Source organism: Mustela nivalis (genome assembly GCF_964662115.1).
Source record: "Mustela nivalis genome assembly, chromosome: 6".
In the NCBI taxonomy this organism is placed as follows: domain Eukaryota; kingdom Metazoa; phylum Chordata; class Mammalia; order Carnivora; family Mustelidae; genus Mustela; species Mustela nivalis.
The window spans coordinates 36,735,575-36,754,302 of record NC_139025.1 but is presented as its reverse complement, the minus strand read 5'-3'; the positions used below and the strand labels follow the sequence as shown (position 1 = coordinate 36,754,302).

Below are 18,728 nucleotides of genomic sequence, written 5' to 3'. Positions count from 1 at the left end.
ACGACTCAATAATTATTTGATTTAATCTGTGCAGAACAGAGCGGGAGCCCAGTGGTAACAATAGCCAGGAATTAAGGAAGGTGAGGGAATATGTTTCTTTTTGACCTTGGAGTCCATATTCTTAAGGATTGGTTATCTTCCTAACCACCTAGCATAGTTCCTGAAACATGCAAGCTGTACCTGAATACTTTTGGGGTAATTTATTGACCAATGATAAATGAACAGGGGCTAAACAGTAACAGAACTTTTTTCTTTCTTTCTTTCTTTTTTTTTTTTTTTTGGTTTTCTTGAGAAGCTGAGGAGACTAACTCTTGCTGTTCTTTTCCAGTTCAAATTTCTATATATAATCAAGATTACAGTATAAGCATTATAATGGCATTTATGGAGACTAACAACATGGAAATGCTAATGCTTAATATTTAGCAGAAGAAAACAAATTTGTAGTATAATTAACAGCTTTGTAAAAGCAGAATAAAAAAGCTCTACCAAGATAAAAATTGTCTAAAACCTTATGGATAGATTTAATTAATTTTTCCCCATCTTATTAAAAAATCACTTTAATAAACACATAGTACTTACATAGTACAAAAAAGTCCTTGTAAAAGTAAATAAAATGTATAGTCCATTCTATAGAAAATAAATGTGAACCGTGGTTTGCCTTTTTATCCTATGATATACAAAATTTAGATTTAAAGGATTTTTCTTACCCTCCAGAAGTACAAATCCATTTCTGAACCCTTGGCTCTGTTGTGGTGGACTGGAAGAAGTGATTTTGAGGGGCACCTGGGTGGCTCAGTGGGTTAAAGCCTCTGCCTTCAGCTCAGGTCATGATCCTAGAATCCTGGGATCGAGCCCCACATTGAGCTCTCTGCTCTGCGGGGAGCCTGCTTCCCCCCCTCTCTCTGCCTGCCTCTCTGCAAACTTGTGATCTCTGTCAAATAAATAAATAAAATCTTAAAAAAAAAAAAAGAAGTGATTTCGCACTTATTCGTGATTTATAACATGAACAGAATCTCTTGTCCTGGCCAGTCTTCTCATCCAGCAGTCTACATTTGCCAGGTCCTACCTGCTTTAGCAGGGACATCTTAAGGGAGGGTGCTAGAAATTGGTCCTTTTCTGTTTAAGCCTGTTATGACAAGCCTTGTTTGGACTTCCCCAGGCAGTTAGTTCCTGCTGTTGTTTTTGCTCCTCAAACATACTCTTCCTGTCTCTGGAAAATCTTTTACACTTCCTCATCTTTGTATCTTCAGTACCTGATACAGTGCCTGACAGGTAGTAAGCACTCAACCGGTCTTTGTTAAATGAATGAATGAATATGGTCCCATCTAGAACTCTCAACTTTCCATGACTCTGCTTTATGTTTTGATAATATTTATTTTAAACCTGAGTGCGAGAAGTAAATTGGACCCAAAAGCTTCTGAATTAAATAAAAACTCAGCAATCATATACACGTGATTGAGGGCTCTCATGGGACTTGGCCTCAGACCATTACCTGAGAAAGGTAGATTTTGTTGATTTCTGGTGTAAGTGAACACAGTTAAAGAGAAAGAATGGGTCCCTGGCCAAGCAGCTGCTGGTACATCTAATGATAAAGGCTTGAGTGACTTGGGTCAGTTGCTGTAGTACACCAGCCAAAAGGAAAAATCCAATCACTCCGCCTTTGCCCATTTGTAAAAGTAAATTAAGTTCTGAGTGTGAAAGCAGTTTTGCAGCTGCCACTAAAATTAACAAATATTTTTTCTAAAGAAATAGTACATTTTAGAAACAAACTCCTCATTTCAACAGCCAACATATTTTTGGCTGTTGTATTTGCTGGCAAACATTTCAAATTTAGAAATACTTCTTTTAAATATCTTGGAAAGACTAGTGTTTGGATTTTAAAGACAGCCCATCCCTCATTCCTGGGAAAATGCTACCCAACAGAAACTTGTGTAAAAATGCACGTACAGTTACGTTACTTGAACCACTAGATAGAAATGCTTGTTTGGTCATATCTTTCCCCAAATATTTCAGTCATTTCTGTTCTGATAAGTTCACCATGTGCATGCAGCCATTGGACTACAGTTCAGCACGACTAGTTGAACTTTGTAAACTTAACAGAATTCTTCCAGTCCCTCAAGAAGAAAGTCCTTCTTTCCCCAGAAGAGTTTGGGACTAAAGTTTCTCTGAAACCTTGAAAATCCCGCAAAAAATTAATGACTAGTAAAAGTAGACATTTGACCTTAAAATACGTCCAGGAAGACATTTGAGGGCGATTCAGTTTTCTATGGCTAAGAATTCTGGCCATATGGTGAGGGGGAAAAAAAATCTTGTCAAAAATGAAAGAGCACATTCAAGTAGATATATTGAAGGAGGAAGTTGGAACTTAAATAAAACTCCTGTGACTTGGGAAGACCTGAATTTCAAAATTATTTTTATTTTTATTTAAGTGTGTATAAAAAAATTCTTGTAAAGTATATTTTCTGAATTTTTGTTTGCTTGCTTATTCATTTAGTTTTTTAATTTGTTTATTCCATAGTTTATTCATGAAGGATTTAAGATGACCACAACAAATACATGTAAGATGAGGTGTGGTATGTCAATAAAAATAAAAAAACAAAAAAATAAGATGAAGTCCAGGGAAAACCGGATGTAGTAATTATGTAGGACTTACATAATTACTACAGTTTGATCTCATAGTGAGCTCTGTGTTTTTGGATACCAAATGAAAGGGGAACATGAATTGTATGGCTCTTATTTTCAGGAAAGAAACAACAAAAATAGTACAAAACAACAACCTAAATCCAAATTATTCCTCCAAGGAAGTGGAACCATTTCTTAGTACTAAGTTCTTTTTTTTTTTTTTTTTTAAGATTTTATTTCTTTATTTGAGATTGAGATAGAGAGAGAACGTACGAGTGGCGGGGAGCAGAGGGAAAGGGAGATGCGGACTCCCTGCTCCTGCTGAGTAGAGAGCTTGATGTCGGACTCGAACTCAGGACCCTGAGATTAAGACCTGAGCTGAAGGCAGATGGAGCCAACGGGTGGAGCCACCCAGGTGCCCCTGTTTCTTAGTACTAAATTCTAAGCAGGGCCAAGAGCTAACAGCTTCCCCAACTACAGTTCCAGTTTGTTCCTTCATTTCTTTACTCTTTTAATCTTATTTCATCCATTTATTATGTGCCCACTATATGCCATATACAGCGCCAGATGATAGAGGTAAACAGTAAACAAGACATAGTCCCTTCCCTGGGCTCACCATCTAGAATCTGCAGAAGATGCAGGGTTGAGGGAGTTGCCCTGAAGGGACAGTTGGGCTCCACCAACTATGGAGTTTGAAGTTTGAGCTTCAGAGGGAAGGGCTTCTCCAGTTGGCTGGCATTTCAAGTTGGTGTTCAGGCCCACAGCCGCTAAATCAGTGCCAGGATGCTTGCAGTATACTTCAGCACAAGACACCAGGAGGGGACTAACAAGAACTAGACGATGGGAGTCAAGCAGAGCTGAAGTTGTTCCTGGAGTGGGGACCAGAGAGAGGTGACATGTCAGTTACATAGCTCCTTCGTTGGGGAAAAAGCCAATTCACCTGAAGCCAAGTTTACTGAATGGCCAATGAACCCAAGTACTTGTTTCTTTTCATAAAGAAAGTTTAAGCAATTCTTGTAAGATATGATGATCTTAACAGCTTTTTGAGGACGTGTGTGGTGTTTAAGGCGGCCTCTTTTCATATTAGTGCGGTGGCATTTTATGGAATATTCAGTTTATGTTTGCCTTGCTGTAATGGGAGGGGCCTGGGCAGAGGGATCAGAACAGGCTGTTCTGCTGATCAAGACGAGAGAGGAGATTGAGGGGCAGGGCATGGGGACCTAGGGCAGAGGCAGATTAAGAATATATTCATGAGGAGTACAGTCACTAGAAATATATATTCTTTTTTTTTTTTTAAAGATTTTATTTATTTATTTGACAGAGATCACAAGTAGGCAGAGAGGCAGGCAGAGAGAGAGGGGGAGGCAGGCTCCCTGCTGAGCAGAGAGCCCAATGTGGGGCTCCATCCCAGGATGCTGGGATCACGACCTGAGCCGAAGGCAGAGGCCTAACCCACTGAGCCACCCAGGTGCCCCAAAAGTACATATTCTTGTGGGCTAAGAATTCTCAGGAAAATATTTCTCTTGTGAATAAGAATAAGCCAATTTATTATCCTCCCAGGACCCCCCACCAGAGGCATTGTGTATCCATTACTTCTAGTCAAGACTCTCCATTGATTTGGTGTCTCCAGGGTACTGAAACTATAGGTGATGTGAACTTCCTAGAGCTTAGAACTAGAATATGGATGTCTTCAGGTGACTTGGCATTGAGAAGTATTTGAAATGTCTCTTTTACTGAAAGCACATACAATTTCATTTTTCCATAGTGAATTTTCCTGTTTCACCAGTAAAGAACAGGTTTGCATTACATCTCATTTTCTGATTTTCAACATGTTCTATCTTGTCCTTACAGAAAGTGTGAGTTCATTTAACTCACTTATTCGTACCCTCTCGTGTCCCCGAGAAAGTTGGAAGTCATCTGTAGAAAAACATAGAATTAAACAGAATTAAAAAAAAAAAATAGAGAAGGACCTTGCCGTGAAGGGGGGAAAAAGGGTTGTTGAATAAAGCCAGTGGGAAAGCAACTTGTTTCCATAAAGTCATTTGTAATTGCTAGAGCTGGGCTATACCAGCCAAAAAAGAGAGGGAAACTTTGTTCATAAAAATAACATGGTCATTAGATGAAAAGAATAAATCCTCTGGGTCACAGTTTTTCTTGGTCCAGAGACCTGAGACAATGTTCCACAGAGTGTTCTCATAAAAGGAACACGGTGTGTCTTACGCCTGGTACTTCTGAAATTCTGTGGGAGAAGTGGCAGGGTACGTTTCTCTTGCCTGGTCCCTATAATATCCGGCTGGGTAGGGCTTACGAGATTATACCAGACATTTTAATAGAAGCAGTTCTCTGAGGGCTTACAGCAATGCCGTTCAAGTTCACAGTTCCTGAGGCTGGACGGGATCCAACGACAACATGCAGGACTCTAGGTCTTTGAGGCATTCCTCCGTGACGGTTGTTCCTTGTAATCCACTGTTTTAAAATGTGCAGCCGGGAACTTGGGTTAGAGTCTTTGGCAAGAACCCGAGAGGCTGTGAGTTGGCTCAGACAAAATCATTATCCTCATTTCACGGACCTGGGAGAAGTTGATGATTATCCAAGGTCGTGTGGTCCGTGGCAGAGCCGGTACTAAAGCCAGATTCTTCTGACTCTAAACCTAGGGCTCTTTCAAGCATTTCATCTCTCCTCTCTAGCTTAAGTGGAATTCTGTTAGACTTTTGAAATGTTACGAATGAATATTTTAAACACCCATAGTGCACTCCCTACTTAGATTTTCAATTTTTGGGTAAAAGGAGACATTAACTGTAGAGCTAAGTCCCGCCACCCCCCCTTTCCTTTGCCCTCACTCTGTAGTTGGTGGGTGTCATTCCCCACCCTGTTTCTGTTCTTTTACCATATATACGTGTGTGTGTGTGTGTGTGTGTGTGTGTGTGTAAAATTTATATGAAGAGCATAAATGACTTCATAGTATATTAGTCCTTCTGCACTTGCTCCTGTCCCCCACCCCATTAGAGTTTTGATGTATAACCATGCTGATGCCGGTCGGTTGTTCATTTTGCAGGTGGCTATGGTCTTCCTTGCATGAATCAACCACAGTTTATCCATTGATTCAATTATTTCTATTTTTTTCTGTTACAAATGTTTCCACCATGAACATTCTTGAATATGTCTGTGTCTTTGTGCAATTTCTTTAAAAAAAAAGTTTATTTTCAAGTAATCTCTGCACCCATTGTGGGGATCGAACTCACAACCCCAAGATCAAGAGCAGCATGCTCCACTGACCGAGCCAGCCAGGTGTCCCTCTGTGCAATTTGAGAGGATTTTTTTAGTTGTTAGAAATGGAAGTCACCAACAGGTGCTGCTCCTGCTTGAGCCTCAGTCAGATGCTGAGTCCTTCTGGGAGAACCTTGCATCTACCCAAAATGCCATTGGGGTCCACTGAGGCCAACGCTATTCTGGCCTCAGTGCATCTGCCCTGCCCGCCAGCTCCTCGTTTCTAGTGTGTTGGTTCAAGTTCTTGACTGTGGCCTGTTTCAAGCTCCATTTACTTCTCAAGGACCCTATCCCACCCTTGCTCCCCTTGCTCCCTAGGGATGACCTCACTTCTTATTTTCCTGAGAAAAATGAGGTCATCTGTTGAGAGTTTCCTAAATCCCTCTCTCCCAAACTCCTCAGCATTTCCATCTAAAAGGATAGTGAGCATGTCTTTGTAAACCATAAATTCTTTATGGAACGAATGGAAGCAAAATTTCTTTTCTTAACGCCTCTCAGACCTCAAATTGGAATTTTGTCTTAACAGGTGCTACACCGTTTTCGAAATCACGAATTCAGATACCTTCTGACCATAGCCTCCAGCAATTCTAGCATAATTGTCGCTGTCATGGTTCTTTGCGTTCACAGAGCTTCATTCTGTCTCTTCCCCCTTCCTGTCTGCACGTGTCCCCTCTTTCCACTTCCTGCTCCTGCCAGCTCCCACCCTGCACTTCTCCGTCAGAGCCCTGTTTATTTATGCATGGATCTGCCTGGTTCTGATACGGGAACTTTCCTTTTTTCTCCTGTGTTTGAGATCTAGTGTCTGTTTTTCTCATTTTTGGTTACGTTTTCTCTTTCATTGGAATACTTTCTTTCCTCTTGTTTTACTTTCTTATTTTGTTGGAGGAAGTCTGCCAGTAGCTTTCTAATTGTGAGCGTCCGGGACATGAATTTTTTGAAGGCTTCCGTGTCAGGAAAGGACTTTTTCGTGTCCTAACACCTGATTAATACTTCAGCTGCATATAGATTATTATAGGTTGAAAATCATCTTCTGATTTTTAAAAATTGTGGTAAAGTAATACGTATGATGTGAAATTTACCACTTTAATCATTTTTAAGTGTGCAGTTCAGGGGTTTGAAGTATTTTAAGTGTGCAGTTCAGGGGTATTCCCATCGTCTCCCACCACCCATCTCTGGATCGTTTTTTTTCTTGCAAAACTGAAAGCCTATACACATGAAATAATTAAAAATTAATTAAAAGTTAATTAAAAAAATCAACTCCCTACTCCCTCTTGCAGAGCCCCTGGCAACCACCATTCTGCTTTCCATATCTGTGAATATTTTTTTCAAAAGATTTTATTTATTTATTTGAGAGAGAGTGAAGGGGAGGGGAGAAGGTCAGAGGGAGAAGCAGACTCTACATGAAGCTGGGAGCCTGATGCGGGACTCGATTCCAAGACTCTGGGATCATGACCTGAGCCGAAGGCAGTCGCCTAACCAACTGAGCCACCCAGGCACCCCATATCTGTGAATTTTACTATTGTCGGAACCTGTAAGTGGAATCATGCATTTATATGATACGTTTTGTGACTGGCTTATTCCACCAATCGTCATGTCCTTCCGTGGCAGCCATGTTGTAGCATCTGTCAGAATCCCCTTCTTTCTTAAGGCTAAATAGTATTCCATCATATGTACTGCCACAGTTTGTTTATCCATTCATCCCCAGATGCACACTTGGGTCCTTTAGCCTTTGAATCTGCATCTATATATATATATCTCTGAAACTCTGCTTTCAGTTTTTCTGAAGATATATCCAAAAGTGGAATTGCTGGATCATGTGCTAATTTTATCTTTTTTTTTTTTTTTTAAAGGAAACTCCACACAGTTTTCCATAGTGACTGCACTGTTTTACATTCCCACCGACGATGCGTAAGGGTTCCAATTCTTCTCCACATCCTTAACAACACTCTGGTTTTTTTCTTTTTTTTTTGATAGTAGTCCTCCTAATGGGTTTGAAGTGGTATCTCATTGTGGTTTTGATTTGTATTTCTCTTATGAATAATGATGTTGACCTCAAGTCCTTTGCCCGTTTTTAGTCGGGTTATTTTGTTTTTGCAGTATGGGAGTTCTTTGTATATTCCGGATATTAATTTCTTAGCAGGTATATGATTTGCAAATATCTTCTCCCATTCCTTGTTGCCTTTTTACTCTGTTGATCGTATCCTTTGATGCACAGTTTTTATCTTTTTTTTTTTATTTTTAAAGATTTATTTATTTATTTGAGAGAACAAGAGTGAGAGAGGTATGGGGCAGAGGAAGAGAGTGAATCTCAAGTGGACTCCTAGCTGAGTGTGGAGCCTGACTCAGGGCTGCATCTCATGACCCTGAGATCATGACCTAAGCCGAAATCAGGAGTCAGGCACTTAACCCACCAAGCCATCCAGGCACCTGGATGTGCATCAGTTTTTAATCTTTTTTTTTTTTTTTTAAGATTTTATTTATTTATTTGACAGACAGAGATCACAAGTAGGCAGAGAGGCAGGCTGTGTGTGTGTGGGGGGAGCAGACTCCACGCTGAACAGAGAGCCCAATGCAGGGCTCGATCCCAGGACCCTGAGATCATGACCTGAGCGAAAGGCAAAGGCTTAACCCACTGAGCTACCCAGATGCCCCCCGAAGTTTTAAATCTTAATGTCCAATTTATTTTTTCTTATCTATGCTTTTGGATTCATATCAAGGAAGTCATTTCCAAATCCATTGTCATGACACTTTTGCTCTGTGTTTTCTTCTAAGAGTTTTATAGTTTTAGCTTTTATGTTTAGGTTTTCTCAGAACTTTTAATATATTCCTTGTCTTGTGATAGTGTAAAATGGAAGAAATGATGATTCTGTTTGTAACTGATATTGTGAAGCTTTTTATGAGTTTTGAAATAAAGTTCATTTTATGGGATCTTTTTTAAAAAAAGTCAATTGTGATCAATTTCAGTTTTTATTTTTCCCTTAAGTTTTCCTTTTTTTTTTCCTACATTTGCCTCTAGATTCCTCTTTTGTGTTTGTTTTGATCTCTTTCATTCTTGGAGGATTTCCCTCGAGGTCTGGTTATCTTTGACTGTCTGCTCATGTTTAAGAGTAAGGAATGAAAAAGCCAGTTAGTGGAATTTCACAGTAGGGTAATGTGACAGGGAACTGACCTTTCCATTTAGAAACCCCATATATTAGTATCTGGAGGTCTTTTCTAGGGGGGGGTGGATCCTGATCCAGGCCAGGATCCTCTGAAATCCTACCTGTGGTACAGCTAGGGATCTGGAGAATAGATCTGGCTGCTGGTGTTTTTAGGGGAAGAGGGTGGGTGGGGGCTGGGGGTCCTACTGCTGCTGTGGAGACTTGTCTAAGCTCTTGCTATCATCCCTGATCTCCAACATACTGTTTTGTTTGTCTTTAGATCTATATTTCACCCTCAATGTCTGCTGTATCTTTTGCCACCATGTTCCACTCCTCTTAGGGATTCTCAAAGACGGGGATGGGGCAGCTGGAGTTAACAGGAAAGCCAGGAATCTTTGGTAGCAATTTAGGGGCAAAATAATGAGTTCAGGGGCAGAGGTGATGACTAAAGGAATGAAGAGATATACATGGAAAAGAAATAACACAAACCATTGTCCGTACTTACAACTTAAAGACCTATCCAGGACTTTGGGGGGATTGGCGAGTTGGTGGTAAGATGCTTTTACTGGGGGAATTATGATCCTTTTTATTTTATTTACTTAATTAATTAGTTTTTTAAAGATTTTATTTATTTGACAGAGAGTGGGAGAATTATGATCTTTAGAAAATTTCAGTGTGTGGTAGAAGGGCCAAATTTCAAGGTTAGAATGTACTGATGGAGAGGAAAAATAATTACTTCCTGAGTGCAAGCTTTCTAGATCTGTGCTAATTTAACACATCAGCATTCATAGTTTGGGAAATTTTCATCTTCAAGGTTTTTTTTTCTTTTTTTCCCCCTTTTCATTTTAGTATTGTGAAGAGGTTTTAATTTTTCCTGCTGATTAAGAAATGGGCAAATTCTGCGGCATCTGGGTGGCTCAGTTGGTTAAGCCCTTGCCTTCAGCTCAGGTCATGATCCTGGGGTCCTGGGATCGAGCCCCACATCGGGCTCCCTGCTCCACGGGAAGCCTGCTTCTCCCTCTCCCACTTGCCCTACTTGTATTTCCTCTCTTGCTATCTCTGTCAAATAAATAAGTAAAATTAAAAAAAAAAAAAGAAAAAGAAATGGGTGAATTCTGATAAATTCTTTTTTTTCCCTTAAGATTTTATTTATTTATTTGCCAGAGAGAGACACAGTGAGAGAGGGAACATGAGCAGAGGGAGTGGGAGAGGGAGAAATAGGCTTCCCACTGAGCAGGGAGCCCGATTCGGGGCTCGATCCCAGGACCCCGGGATCATGACCTGAGCCAAAGCAGATGCTTAACGGCTGAGCCACCCAGGCGCCCCACATCCTGATAAATTCTTTTCACAGATGATAGTAAATACCATTTATATACTGTCACTCATCTAGCACAGCAAGCACTCAGTAAATGTTAGTTGTTACTGTGGTTTTTAAGTTTCATGTGCTTTTTATTGGATTCCAGCAGCTGCCCTGTGAGACACACACTATCATTCTGTAGCAGTGGACACTGCAGTTCAGAGCATTTGGGACTTGGTCAAGGCCAACACAAGGCTCTTTTAGGGAAGTGGCTACATTCAGCCAGAATGTTGCTATCAGGGTTGGAGTGGGTGGGTTAGCCTCCCAGTTGCTACTGGCTGCTGAGGGACACTGCTTTGTTGTGAGCTAACAAGCGTAGCAGTTATATCCAGAGAATTGCTACATACTTGTAGCAGAGTGAATAGTTAGACTTGATCTGGCATTTTGTGGTGGTCATAGGAAAAATAAAGTGCTTGAAAGGAGATAGCAGCATGGAGCTTAAAAATGACCAGGTCTGATTTTTCCAAAGACATCTAGGTGGCCAACAGATGCAGGAAAAGATGCTCAATCTCACCCCTCATCAGGGAAATGCAAATCAAAACCACAATGAGATATCATCTCCCACATGTCAAAATGGCTAGAATCGAAAAGACAAGAAATAACAAGTGTTTAGTGAAGTTGTGGAAAGAAGGGAAGAGTCATGTACTGTTGGTGGGAATGCAGACTGGTACAGCTACTGTGGAAAATAGTCTGGACTTGCCCCAAAACATTAAAAATAGGCTCACTGTATGATTCAGTAATACCACTACTGGGTATTTACCCAAAGAAGTTGAAACCACTAATTCAAAAAATATATACACCCTTGTTTATTGCAGCATTATTTATAATAGCTAAGATATGGAAGCTACCCAGGTGTCCATCAATAGATGAATGCATAAAGATGTGGTGTAGATACATGATGGAATATTACCTAGCTGTGAAAAATGAGGTCTTGCCATTTGAGACAACACAGGTGGACTTAAAAGGCATGATGCTAGGTGAAATAAGTCAGAGAAAGACAAATCTATATGATTTCACTTTCATGTAGAATTTAAACAAAATGCAGAAACAGAGAACAAACTGATGGTTGCATGAGGGGATAGATGTTGCTTGGGGGGAGACATGCACAAAATGGGTAAAGGGCAACGAGAGATCCAAGCCTCAGGTTATGGAAAGAGTAAGTCTCACAGATAAAAGATACAACAGAGAGGGAATAGTCAACAGTGTTATTACAGGTTGTGTAGTGGCACGGTAGCTACCCTTGTGATGAGCCCAGTATGATGTATAGACTTGTGGAATTACTGTGTTGTACAGCCGAAACTAAGGTACCATTGTGTGTCAGTTGTACTTTAATTAAAAAATTAAATTCCCTGGTCTGGGAATTTGTACCAATAGCTTCTGGTTCAGTGGTGATGAAAGGATAGGAGATAACAGAATTAGGAAAAGTTGCTGGGAAAAAGATAAAGAAACTCACTGCATGTGGGCCACCAATTTTCTTCTAGAAGTTTGTAAGTGGATCAAAGCTGATAACTGTCAGTTGCTAGGAATAGCTCTATAACTCAGCTGATAAAGGGACCTCCTTTGGAATTGCTAGGTGGATCATAAAAAATGTGGTGCTGAAGAGAACTAGAATAAAATGATGACCTTTAAATCACCCTGTTAAAGAATTACCTGAGTGTACCCAGTGGGTGCTGCAGTGGTATACCTTCTGATCAGCCTCTGAAGATGAGGTAGAGATCCTTTTCCTCCTGCTGACAGTTTTCCAGTGCTCAAAGTAAGAGACCTTTTGAGCTACAAAAAATATTTTTAGGAATATTTTCTAGAAATTTCTGTCAATGCCAAAAAAATTTTTCTGATATTTAAGTTGTGTCAAGAGTATTTCCTCCGTGGGGCCCCTGGGTGGCTCAGTGGGTCAAAGCCTCTGCCTTCTGCTCAGGTCGTGATCCCAGGCTCCTGGGATCAAGCCCCACATCCAGCGCTCTGCTCAGCAGGGAGCCTGCTTCCCCCGCCCCCTTCTCTCTGCCTGCCTCTCTGCCTACTTGTGATCTCTGTCTGTCAAATAAGTGAATAAAATCTTAAAAAAAAAAAAAAGTATTTCCTCCTTATGAAGACATAGATCTACAGGTTCCATAGGGAATCAATTGGAAAACTGGCCCTGAACTAAATAATACCTTATTCCCCATTTTGTTGTCCTTTCATTAAAATAAAAGTAAAAATGTTTCTCTTACTGCATTAGAAATGGGCACTCACCATTTGAAATTTTATACATGCAGAAAAGCAAAAGAAAAGAAATAAAAATTATCCATAATTCTGTTCATGAGAGATAATCTCTACTCAAATTTTACTTTTGAGTTGAAAAAAATTCTAGTCATAATAATCCGAAGTAAATGCCAACTTTTTTTTTTTTAAAGATTTTATTTATTTATTTGAGAGAGTGTGGGCACAGAACCAGAAGGGGCAGAAAAAGAGAAAGAAGGAGACTCCGTGCTGAGTGGGAAGCCTGACATGGACCTTGATCTGAGGGACTCTGGGATCAAGACCTGAGTGGAAGACAGAAGCTTAAGGGACTGAGCCACCCAGGCACCTGCCAACATTTTTTTAAAAAATGGAAATTCTCTAGTGTTTGAGGTTTTAGAGACACAAGAAGAATATTAAGATATATTGCCGAAGCAAACTGCAGTGCTTTCCAAATAGCTATGCCATTTATAAAAGTGTGCCTATTAATTTATATGAATTTGAAAAACACAGTTCACACCATTCCACTTGATTTTTGAATCTTTAATGCCATTACATTAATACTTTACCCAGTCTTTGGTTATGTGCCTGAAGATGGTCCATTATTTTAATTCTAATCCCAGGATTTATCATGGAATTATGGGTAACTTTTATGTGAAAAGGAAGAGTCAACCTATGAGGAGCCCCTGTGAAGGGCTCTGCTGAGCAAATTCTATCTCCACAGGGAAGAATGCATTCTGCACGGGGAAGTTGGAACACAGATGAGTTGGCCTTGGGGAGTGTGGTTGCCAGACCCTCGTGACTCCTATGGCCCCGTGGACACGCCCTTGTTCCTCTTTCTGCGTTCCTTTTTCACACCCTTTCTAGCTTCTCAATTCACATCCTGAGAAATCTCTTAAAGCTTTTCTTTTCTACTTTGTTCCAGTTTTTCATGGGCTCTATTAGCAAGTAAATTCCTCTCTGGAGATGGTTGGCTGTTTCTCACCAAAAACAGTTGTGTTGGAAATATGATCATAAGTTGTCTTCAGTTGGGTCCTTGTGACCTCTGTAGCATGTTTTGAGAAATAATGGTACTAAGACAGTATTTGGGTTAATAATCTAACACTTCCAACTGATTCAGCCTCTAAAGTTTAATTTTACTTTTTTTTAAAGTTCTTTATTTATCTGTCTGAGAGAGGGGGGCGGGTGGGCACAGAAGAGGGAAAAGCAGGTTCCCTATTGAGCAAGGAGTCAGATGTGGGACTCCATTCCAGGACCCTGGGATGAGCCAAAGGCAGACCCTTAACCGCTGAGCCACCCAGGTGTCCTAGTTTAGTTTTACTTTTGATGGACATATTTTAGAAGCTCTTAGAAATTCTTCACTACATAAAAAATTATTATATTTTATCGACTTCTTTGCTAATAAGTTTTCCCTGTTAAAAACAGAAACCTCAGGGTGCCTGGGTGGCTTTGTTAAGTGACTGTCTTCAGCTTGGGTCATGATCCTGGGGTCCTGGGATTGAGCCCCACATCAGGCTCTCTGCTCAGTGGGGAGCCTGCTTCTCCCTCTCCTGTGCTGCTGTGCCTGCTTGTGTTTCTCACTCTCTCTGTCAGATAAATAAATAAAATCTTAAAAAAACAAAAACAAAAACAGAAACCTCTTGGGAAAATACAGTTAACCCTTGAACAACATGGTGGTGAGAGGCGCTGACCCTTCTCCCTCACCACACACACAGTTATAAAAATCCATGTAAAACTTTTGACTCTCCCTAGACTTAACTAATAGCCTTTTGTGGAGCCTTACTGATAACAGTTGATTAAAACATATTTTGTATGTTATATGTATTATATATAGTATTATAATCAACTGAGCTAGAGAAAAGGAAATGTGAAGGAAATCATAAAGAAGAGAAAAATGTATTTCAGTACTATAAAATATCTTTGTACAAGTGGACCTGCACAGTTCAAACCCATGTTTGGGGTCAACTCTATTTATTTTAAGGTCTACACTTCTTTTCGCTCATACGTTCTTTTTCTTCAACTTTAATGCACAATGTGGCAAATCTCACCAGTCTAATGTGGGAACAGTTGATTCTCGGGTTATCAATTTGTTCTCTCTTGTTCTGTTTTTATTTTAAAGTCTTCCCTCTACGTTTAATACCTTATATTTGATTAATAGTAAATGGCAATAAGTGATTCTCAAAGACATTCTTATTAAATTCAAGATATTGTTTGAATAATGCTAATGGGATCATTCAGAGTGAAATAATGTTTTATAATAGGTACACTCCTGACAGTCAGTCTCTCTCCAGCTTGCACAGCTTGGGATGTGCCTTCTTTGCTTGCACAGCACCTTCGGCATCCATTTCTAGAGGATTTCTTCATTCACTATGTGTTCCTTTGTCATTCTCAGAAAATTGAATTCCTTGGGGCACCTGGTGGCTTGGTTGGCTGACTGAGACTTGATTTCAACTCGGGTCATGATCTCAGGATTATGGGAATAGAGCCCTGTATTGGGTTCTATGCCGAGCATGGAGCCTGCTTAAGATTCTCTCTCTCTGGGGTGCCTGGGTGGCTCAGTGGGTCGGAGCCTCTGCCTTCAGCTCGGGTCTTGATCCCAGGGACCTGGGATCAAGCCCCACATCTGGCTCTCTGCTCGGAGGGGAGTCTGCTTCCTCCTCTCTCTCTGCCTGCCTCTCTGCCTGCTTGTGATCTCTGTCTGTCAAATAAATAAATAAAAAATAAAATCTTGGGGCGCGTGGGTGACTCAGTGGGTTAAAGCCTCTGCCTTCGTCTCAGGTCATGATCCCAGGGTCCTGGGATCGAGCCCCGCATCGGGCTCTCTGCTCATCAGGGAGTCTGCTTCCTCCTCTCTCTCTGCCTGCCTCTCTGCCTACTTGTGATCTCTGTCTGTCAAATAAATAAATAAAAATCTTTAAAATAAATAAATAAAATCTTAAAAAAAAAAAAGATCCTTTCTCCCTCTGCTCCCCAGCACTCCCCTCGCCCAGGCCTGTTTGCAAGTATGTTCTCTCTCAAAAAAAAGAAAAGAAAAGAAAAAGATTGAATTCCTTGAGAGCAGGAGCTAAACATGTTTAAACTCTTGTTGAATAAATGAATGAAAAAAAAGAGTAAATAAAATATGGCAGGGGGTGCCTGGGTGGCTTAGTGGGTTAAAGCCTCTGCCTTCAGCTCAGGTCATGATCCCAGAGTCCTGGGATCAAGCCCCGCATTGGACTCTCTGCTCCGCGGAGAGCGTACTTCCTCCTCTCTCTCTGCCTGCCTCTCTGCCTACTTGTGATCTCTTTCTGTCAAATAAATAAATAAAATGTTTAAAAAAATAAAATAAAATATGGCAATTTGAGCTAGCTCTATGAGGTACCAACATGTATTGGTTAAATGTGTAGACTCTGAAGTGAAAACTACCTGGATTCAAATCTTATTCCATCATTTGTTAGCTGTGTGTCCATAGACAACTGTATGTGACATTTTGTTTTGATTTTTCAACTCTTACAGTTATTATAAAGGTTAGATGAGGTCGTATACGCAAGGTACTGGAAGCAGTGCTTATGTGTAGTAAGTGCTGTGTAAGTATTTGCTACCACTGGTATTATGCCTTCCTTTAAAAATATAGTTGTGGCATGGAATAGTAGATGCCCTTAGGACATTCATTCAGGAATTCACTTTTTCTCCTGTCATCATGAAGAAATGCTTTGTCTTCACTTGGATTCAAGAGCCCTTGGGCATTGGAAGGGGTAGTAGAGGTCCTCAATACATCAAAAGCTGAGAACGTTTGTACCTTTATCAATCATCAGGCTGCACAGGCTCACTTGAACAGCTTTTTCATGTTGGTTAGAAGCATATCAACTCAGTACAGTGACACTGTTAGATCAGGCAGGCTCTTGAGTCATCTTAATTCCAAGGATAAGACAAATTAATTATTAATTAACAAACAGTTTATCTGGTAGTAAAATCTTTAACAACAGTGATCCATGGGAGAGCTAACAAAGGAGTTTTGGATGATAAATAGAGTGGGGAAGATGGAATTGAAATAGTCTGTTGGATATGATTGATTGTATTTAGCTGTTGACCTACGGTTTATTTATTTTTAGTTGTATCCCTCCAAATACCTTATTATAAAGAATTTCTAACATATGGGAAAGGTAAAGGCTTTTATAGTGAACACCCATAGTATATGGAACACACAGATTCTACCACTAATGTTTTGCTATACTTGTTTGATCGAGTATCTGTACATTTATCCATTCTTCTATTCATTCCCTAATATGTTTTTATATTTTTATTTATTTGGTTGGATTTGTTTTGATAGAAAAAGCCATTGTCTGTGTGGGAAAAGTCAAAATTTTCAGCCCTCAGGATACTAACAATGGCATACAAACACATGAAGTGGTAGAGTCGCACAGCAAGAATTAACTCTTACTGGGAAGATTCTTCAAGAGTCAAAGTGGGGGTTGAGAGAGAAGTGTGTGGAAAAGCAAGTGCTTGGGAAAATAATTCAATATAATAGATAATCTCCTCAAGACATTCTTTTTGATACACTTTTTTTTTTTTTTTTTTTTTTAAGTTTCACTTTGCAAGCTATGCAGGCTAGTATTGTTTCCAGTGAATGGCAACATTCATGGAGCAGAAAGGAACTAAGTGAAATAAAAAGTTATAAAGAAAATCCTTACAGGTTGCCGTGAACAATAAAATACAAAGGCCTAAGACGTCAATTTGTGTCAACTTGACTTCCTCTGAGCAAGTTATGGAATCTCATTGGGTGGTTTTCCTTTTCCCCCACCCGTGTAGGATCCACAGTGACCTCTCATTGGGAGTCATGCCAACAACTTGGATAGGTCACAGGGCAAAATCTTGATTAGGATTCAAAAAAGAAGGCGTAGTCACTTTGTTCCTCATGAACTACGGAAACACTCATAGAAAACTGCTTCTTTCGAAGGGCAGTTTTCGTTTGCTGTTGGTCTCTGGCAGTGTGTGTTTACTAGAAATACAGAGTTGCAGAGTCACTAATGAGCACTTATCACTTTTGCTTTTAGTTCACTTCTTTAACTGAGATGGACATGATATAATCCCCTTGGAGTCAAAGGATGGCATCTAGTCCTGCGCCTCCCACCGAGGATGAACAGGTTTCCTTGGACATCGATGATCGCCATTTTTCACTGCAAGGTAATTAAGATTGGGGGGTGGGTAACACCTGTAGTAACTGTGGAAACCTTACCCTCATCTTTCCTTCTACTGCTTTCTGACTCTCTTAGGTAGTTTTCCAATTGTAGGCCCTTTCAGTTTATATAAATGTCTTTATTGCTACCTCACCTCCCTAAGAAAGTAAAAAATACCTGGAAAGAATTTGGTATCACAGTTTCTTACTCTGAGCCTATGTATATTTTATTTGTAGTGAAAACAATTAACTGTGGTTTCTTTGGAATTGTTTGCACTTACTTTGCATCTTTTTGCATAGCCTCTTTTAAATGTATATCCTTATTTTGTGCAAAAAGAAAAGAATAGTTGTATGCTCCTAAGTGTATGGCCTTTCAATCCTGTGAATCACGTGTGCATTTATGAGACTCAACACTGTCTATATTGTTGTTGTTGTTGTTGTTGTTTTTAGTGCTTCTTGTGGAGTTTGGCAATATTTGTTGAGTACTTTTAAAATTCATTAGACTTTTCACCTTTGTTGATAAAGCAAATCTTGGAGCTGAGTACAGTTAACTGGTATAGAAGAGATAAGGCTATGGTAAGCTTTTGAAAATATTTTTGAAACTGTATTTTTTTTTAAAGAGTTTTTAAATTATTTATTTGACAGACAGAGATCACAAGTAGGCAGAGGCAGAGAGAGAGAGGAGGAAGCAGGCTCCCTGCTGAGCAGAGAGCCCGATGTGGGGCTCGATCCCAGGACCCTGGGACCATGATCAGAGCCAAAGGCAGAAGCCCCAACCCACTGAGCCACCCAGGTGCCCTGAAACTGTATTTTAAAGTAATCTGTAAGATTATGTACAGTTTTCAAAAATTGTTATTTACTTATTAGAGAGAGACAAAGGGAGCCTGGGAGAAGCAAAGGAATGAGGACAAGCAGACCTCATGCTGAGTGCAGAGCCTGACATGGGGCTCCATTCCAAGACCCTGAGATCAAG

The 18,728-nt window shown here is 40.1% G+C and overlaps 1 protein-coding gene across 9 annotated transcripts in view; it reads left to right on the top strand.

Moving 5' to 3' along the window:
• The window catches only part of SYNE2 (spectrin repeat containing nuclear envelope protein 2), a 330,497-nt gene that overhangs the window by 39,361 nt on the left and 272,408 nt on the right, over positions 1 to 18,728 (top strand). For all 9 annotated transcript variants that reach the window (XR_014312639.1, XM_082734135.1, XM_082734134.1 and 6 more), the window contains exon 2: positions 17,634 to 17,763. Coding sequence is in view for 8 of the 9 variants with exons in the window: in XM_082734135.1 (XP_082590261.1) it covers positions 17,685 to 17,763 (79 nt within the window). In the remaining variant the exon portion in view is untranslated. The remainder of the gene's footprint in view (positions 1 to 17,633; positions 17,764 to 18,728) is intronic.